This window comes from Mus pahari, chromosome 10 (assembly GCF_900095145.1).
Source record: "Mus pahari chromosome 10, PAHARI_EIJ_v1.1, whole genome shotgun sequence".
NCBI classification, from domain to species: Eukaryota; Metazoa; Chordata; class Mammalia; order Rodentia; family Muridae; genus Mus; species Mus pahari.
Genome location: NC_034599.1, coordinates 17,790,343 through 17,797,342, shown reverse-complemented (window position 1 = coordinate 17,797,342; position 7,000 = coordinate 17,790,343). Strand labels below are relative to the sequence as shown.

General features: G+C 46.4%; 1 protein-coding gene across 2 annotated transcripts in view; it reads left to right on the top strand.

Annotated features, from left to right (window-relative positions):
* Rp9 (RP9 pre-mRNA splicing factor) overlaps positions 1–7,000 on the top strand; it is a 61,330-nt gene that overhangs the window by 7,848 nt on the left and 46,482 nt on the right. For both annotated transcript variants that reach the window (XM_021206862.2, XM_021206861.1), the window contains exons 2-3: positions 3,841–3,871; positions 5,243–5,372. In XM_021206862.2, coding sequence (XP_021062521.1) covers positions 3,841–3,871; positions 5,243–5,372 — 161 coding nt within the window. The remainder of the gene's footprint in view (positions 1–3,840; positions 3,872–5,242; positions 5,373–7,000) is intronic.

The following is a 7,000-nucleotide window of genomic DNA, read 5'->3' as shown; positions in this document are numbered from 1 at the left end:
TGTGTGTGTGTGTGTGTGTGTCAAGTTCATCTGTCCTGCTGTTGAGAACTGTTTGCTGTTATTAGAACTTACTTCTTTGGGATTACAACATAGACCAAACAACTACTTAATGGCCTTTAGGTAGCCATCATTGTAGAAGTCAAACCACAAAATTTAAGCCTCTTTAATAAATTCATATATATAAATCCACTGTGTGTGTGTGTGTGTGTGTGTGTGTGTGTGTGTGTGTGTGTGTGTGTACCTGCATGAGGAGGACTTTGATATCGTTCCTCAGGGGTGATGCAATGTTAGGGTCTCCCATTAGTCTAGAACTCACTAAGCAGGCTAGACTAACTAGTTAGTGAGTTAGCCCAAAGGCTCTGCTTGTGAGTTCATCCTAGCTCTGGGGTTTTAAGTGCATACCAGCATGTCCAGCTCTTCTTTTATATCAGTTTTGGGGATTTAACTCAGGTCTTCTTACCCACAAAACATGCTCTGTACTGACTGAGCCATATATCCCCAACCTGAGGTTTTTGCCTTTTCATTCTGTCTTTGTAGTCTGAATATTGTTGATTCTCACCTTACATTTGCTAGTGAAACACTCTAATGTCAGTCATGGCATCGGACACTAGGACGGCTGAAATAAGAGGGTGGTATTGAGTCACATAGTGAGCTCAATACTACCTTTGAAAATATAGTAAGAACTTGGCTTTAAAATGAAATAAAACTTTTAAAGTGAAAGAGGAGGGAAGATGCTCATGTGAGGTTTTTGTTTGTTTATTTGTTTTGTTTTGAGACCTGGTCTGTATGTAGCCCTGGTGTCCTGGAACTCTCTATGTAGCCCGGACTGGCCTCAAACTCAGAGAGATCCACCTGGCTCCTGAGTAATGGAGTTAAAGTCATGTGTCCCTGTGCCCAGCTTTCATTTGTTGACTGGCAGCCTCAACACAGGGGGGAGGATCAGGCTCCTTGGTGCTATTTTTATCAAGAAACTGCCCAGTGTCGGCAAGGAGAGTCCTTTCTAGGTTTTCAAAGTTCTCTGTAAGCATCTTCTGTCCTTTGCCTGGAGTTGATGGTGTGGTTGAGTGCCAGGAAGCTAGGGTAGAATGAACCAGGCTTAGAAACAAGCTGAAGGGTAGGATGGACAGGCAATTCCCTGGCTGGGAGGAAAGCAAGCGTCGGCCTCTGGTGTCCAGACCTACCTTCTGAAGACCTGGGCTTCTTTTACCTGAAGGAGTCTCCTTAACTTCCTTCCATTCCCCACAGTTGTTGACATCAGGATTGTTGTTTGCACTCAGGATACTTTAGCTTTATGATTTTCTTACTATCATTTTAAATGCTCCGGGAGGAAGAGAGGTGTATCTGAGGGAAGTGAGTCGGCCGTGTTGAATGGGAAGCACCGCAGTGGGCTCTTACAGATGAACCCCTCAGGTCTCACCTGTCCCCATACCTCTTCTCTCTCTGGCCTTAGACTACTGAAGGCCCCGGGCCTGCTGCCCATCCTTCAGGCTGCTCCTGAGCTGCCTAACAAGCATCTGTCTCTGCAGCTTCTTGAGGCAGAGACATGGAGTATACCTAATGAGTGCTCCAGATAGCCCTACAGAGCAATCAACACAAAAAGCGGTTTAAAGTGAGGCAACAGAGGTGGTGTGGCTCTTGCAGAGGACTCAGGTCCAGTTTCACCAGCACCCACATAGCAGCTCACAACCATCTGTACCAGAGCTGATGCCCATTCTGACCTCTACAGGCACCGGGCATACATGTAGTGCACAGACATACACGGTGGTGGCGCACGCCTTTAATCCCAGCACTGGGGAGGCAGAGGCAGGCACCTTTAATTCCAGCACTTGGGAGGCAGAGGCAGGCGGATTTCTGAGTTCAAGGCCAGCCTGGTCTACAAAGTGAGCTCCAGGACAGCCAGGGCTATACAGAGAAACCCTGTCTCGAAAAACCAAAAAAAAAAAAAAAAAAAAAAAAAGCGTCCACCACTACTGCCCGGCATCTTAACTGCTGTTTTTAAATCTTAAGAACTACAGAAGTTTACTACACCTGCATGGAGTTCAGCATTCAGGAGACTGAGGCAAAAAGATTGTCATGAGTTCAAGCCCAGCCTGGACTACAGAATAAGAGCCTGTCTCAAACAATATCAAGAATCACTAGTCTTTTTTTTTTTTTTTTCTTTTAACCTGTTTGTATAGTTTTCCTTTTTGACATGAGTCCTGGTGATTTGGTCTGCAGCTAAAGAACCCAGGCCCAGGTTGTACCATCAAACTATACCTCCACCCAAATGTAGGTTTGATGTTTGGGCTGGAGAGTTCTTGTTTTGGTCCTAGTTCTGGGATTCAAAGCCTTATACATGAAGGGCTAATGACCTTCCACTGAGGTGCACACCTCTTAGGCCTCCAGTCCCACATTTCTTCCCTTTTTTTGTTTTTAGAGACAGGCTCTTACAGTGTAGTCCTAGTTGGTCTAGAACTAGAGATCCAACTAACTGCCTCTGCCTCCCAAGTCTGAGATTAAAGGTGTGCACCACCACACTCAGCCAGCCTAGATTTTTGTCACAGTGGAAACAAATTTATTTTACTTTCTTAACCTTATAAAAACATCCATACAATACACTTTTATGGAACACTTTTTGCTAATAATAACAAATTTCAAAATCTGTAATTGTATCACATTCCTCTACAGTGTTAAGATACATGCATTTGGACCCTGTTATAATTGGCCATATGTTGTTTGTTCAACACTTGTAGCTCAGTGATGAGTTTGGGGATTCATGTACTTTACTAGCAAGTTCCTTTCAGTCCTGATGCTTGAGACTTTATTGATATTGGTAATTAATGGCTGCTGATGGCCTATGGTACCTAGCCAAATGACCCAGGTTTCTGTTGGCTTTGCTGAGTTAGTCTTGTGTCACAGCATAGCTTCCCTTTTGAGAATGTCTTAAATATCTGCTTTGGGAAAGGTACTATACCAAGTCTACGAAGCTAATTTTGATCCCACCCAGCCATTTACTATACCCTGACCTTTCAAGGCTCTGGATTCATGACAGTTCTAATCACCCTTATGTTGGTCAGTTTTCGTCAACTTGACACAAACTAGAGACAACTGGGAAAGCAGAAATTCAACGGAGAAATTCCCACCATCAGATCGGCCTGTGGGAAGTCTGGGGGACTTTTTTTTTTTTTTTTTTTTTTTTTTGATTAATGATGAATGTGGGAAGGCCTAACTCCCTATGGGCAGTGCCACCCTTGGACACTTGTCATATAAGAAAGTGGTCTGAGCAAACCATGTTCTCTGCTTCAGTTCCTGCCTTAGCTTCAGTCGATGATAACCTAACCTAACCTGTAAGCTGACATAAACCCTTTCCTCTCCAAGTTGCACTTGGCCGTGGTGTTGGTGACAGCAGCAGAAAACAAGCGATGCCGTTCCCGTCAAGTTGCTTTTCCTACCTTTCTGAAGACCCCTTAGGCCCTGCATACAAGCGTCAGAACGAAGACAACATACATCCTTGTGCTTTTCTGTCCCATCCCGCCTCCAAAGATGAGCACTTCCAGGGGGTGGCGGGAGCCGTTTAGAAAGGAGAGGCCCAGACTGAAGTATCCTATATCCCTCTGTGGAGTTCATAGGACTCTTGAGCCACCTGAGTGTTGGTCTCTGAGCATCACTCCTCCTGGGCTGCCACTTGTCCCAAGGACAGCCCTCGTGAGTCTGGAGTGCACACTGTGGGTACAGTGGGCTGTGGCTGCTGTCTGACACAGCTGGCTATGGTAGGGGAAGCCTCTGCTTTGCCCTGTGTAGATGTGCATTGTCTTCGGTTGACCTGTTTGATGAAGCCAGCTTTTTTGTTTCATTTTCTAGTTACGAGAAACCTCCTCCTGGGTTTATAAAGGTAAGCGACTGTGTTTGGCTACTCTATTAAATGTACTTGTGAGCTTAGTGGTGTATTAGGAGAAAAAGTGTGTAGATTTTTTTGTTTGTTTGTTTTTCGAGACAGGGTTTCTCTGTATAGCCCTGGCTGTCCTGGAACTCACTTTGTAGACCAGGCTGGCCTTGAACTCAGAAATCCGCCTGCCTCTGCCTCCCGAGTACTGGGATTAAAGGCATACGCCACCACGCCCAGCTTGGATTTTTTTTTCAACCTCCTTGTATCAGTGCTTCTCAACCTTCCTAATGCTGCTACCCTTTAATACAGTTCATCATGATGTGACTTTTGACCATAAAATTATTTTTATTGCTGCTTCATAACTGTAATTTTGTTACTGTTGTGAATCGTAAAGTATCTGTTTTCCAATGGTCTTAGTTGACCCCATGAAAGGGTCACTCAGACCCAGGGGTCACTGCCCCACAGGTTGAGAACCACTGCCTCATATGAAAACATATACCTGGTGAACCCTAATTTTGAACTTTGTCACAAAGGCTATGCCTTCCTAGAAATTTAATCTGCTACCATTCCCTGTCCCAGGAATCCTGAAACACAGCTTCCTTCTGTCTTGGGCAGGGTCTTCTAGAAGCTCTGCTGTCCGTTTTTCTTGTCTTCCTCACTCAGCCATCTCTTCAGTACATTAATGCTTAGAGTCTTGAGTACCCTCAGCTCAGGGAGCCTGTGAGGGGCTGAGAGGACACGCACAGGCTTAGGGCAGCCTAGAAGGGGGGGGGAGGACTCAGAAGCAGGCAAAACCCAAAAGACTTTCATTAAAAGAGACGTTTTAAATAACCAGAAAGTAAAGAAATACTCCAGTTCTAAATATAGTTATGCACTGGTGAAAATTGCCATCAGAGACGCAAGTGACCTTTAAGAGAAAAGGTGTGGCAGACTCCTAAGGCTGTCTTTCCACCCCATCTGCATCGTGGGAAGAGTTTGCTTCTCCCCGGGTTGCAGGGTTTAGAGCTGTTTTCGTGTGACGTCTCTCTCTAATGGTCTAGACTGCCTTTCCTCAATCCACAGACTGTAAAAAAGAGTGAAACCTTTTAGATGTATTTTATGTTAGTGCGTGGAGGTCACAAGTCATTCCTGCATGTATAGTTGTCTCACTGATTCTTTGCCTCTGTGGTCCCTGGGGATGCTGTTGGAGTGGGCCTTGTCACCAAGTGAGAGGAAGTCAGACAACAGTGACCTCTCAAGCAGGAAGCAAGGACGGAGTCCTGTTTTGGTTTTGGTTTGTTGGGCTTTTTGGTTTCAGTTTTGTTTTGTTTTGTTTTGTTTTGGGGGGGGGGGGTTCTGGTTTTGTCCTGTTGTTTATACACTGTTATCTTCCTATAGGAGGACGAGACGAAGCCAGAAGACTGTATACCAGATGTGCCTGGCAATGAACACGCCAGGGAGTTTCTGGCTCATGCTCCAACTAAAGGGCTGTGGATGCCCCTGGGGAGAGAGGTCAAAGTTATGCAGTGTGAGTGTGCAAGGGCTTGTGTGATCTGTCGTCTACTAAACAAGGTGCAGGGGGTGGGTAACTCAGGAACAGGTCTATTTGGCCCATAGTCTGATGGCTGCAGGGTCTGCACAGCACAGCATGAGCATTCTGGCCTGTGTTCCCTGATAGCATCATCCGTGATGGAGAAGCCAGCGGGAGCACCGGCAGGGCTTGATGGAGATGGGCGTACAGCCACTCCAACCTGGCAGTCGTTCTCTCCCATTCATTGATGAGGATTTAGTCCCCGGGACTGAGACCTGCCTCTAAGCACCAACACCACGTCTGAAAGGGTCCTCTACCCTGCACTACTACACAGAGCAAGACTTCAACACGGGGACCTTTGTGGGACAAGTCAGATCCAAAATACAGCATTCCTCTGTGCACACAGGTTATATGCCGTACTTCACAGTACCATACCTGTTCTCTTCACACGGGGTGTGTGTGTGTGTGTGTATGTGTGTGTGTGTGTGTCTCGTCTGTCTGTCTGTGTTGCTATAGGATCAACTGATCAACTATAGGACATTGCCCATACCAGATGAGTGCTTCACCAATCCCTACATTTTTTTACTTACATTACTAATTACTGAGTGTATGTCTGTATATATGTGGTTTCCATGGCACACATGTGGAGGTCAGAGGAAAACCTGTGGGAGCTGGCTCTCTTCCCCTACCATAACAATGCTATTATAGGCTGAGCTGTATGGCTGAATGGACTCCAAGGCTTTTGGCTTCAAATCCAGTGATCTTTCCTTAGCCATAGCTGTTCATTAGCCATGGGGCAGGGGAGTAAGTACTACATCAGCAAAAACCCTGTACAACAGACAGGCACAAGCTGGGGTTTCTCCACTTACCAACTGGCCACTCACTGCAACCCTGCTCTGTGCTTGCCTCTGCTTCGGGGTCTGCCTCACTGAGGGACCTCCAGTGAGGTTCCTGCTCTGCGCCTGCTTGGCCTCAACTTCGGGGTCTGTCTCACTGGTGGACCTCCAGTGAGGTTCCACAATGAAATGCTAGGGACCAAAGCCCACTTCGTTTGCTCCTAACTGATGAGCCATCATCTCTCAAGGGCCCCCAAATTTTATTTTTGTTATTTTTAATTATGTGCATGTGTTCCCTTAAGCTAGAGTTGTGAGCTACCCGACATGGGTCGCGGGACCTGAATTCTGGTCTTCTGCTAGTGTATTAAGAGCTCGTAACTGCTGAGCCATCTTTCCAGCCCCTAAGTTAGTCATTTGCCTGCCTACTTGCCTGCTTGCTTTGGAGACGGACTCCCATTCTACAGCCTAGCCTGGCCTAGAACCTCTTGTTACTTTTAAGGAAAAACAGATTGGGGCTGTAGAGAGGGCTCAGTGGTTAGAAGCACCTTGTTGCCCAGCAGAGGACCTGGGATTGGTTGTCAACACTCCCAAGGTAGTGCACAGCATTCTGTAATTCCAGTGCAGAGGCCAGGGTGCTCACAGCATTCTGTAATTCCAGTGCAGAGGCCAGGGTGTTCACAGCATTCTGTAATTCCAGTGCAGAGGCCAGGGTGTTCACAGCATTCTATAATTCCAGTGCAGAGGCCAGGGTGTTCACAGCATTCTGTAATTCCAGTGCAGAGGCCAGGG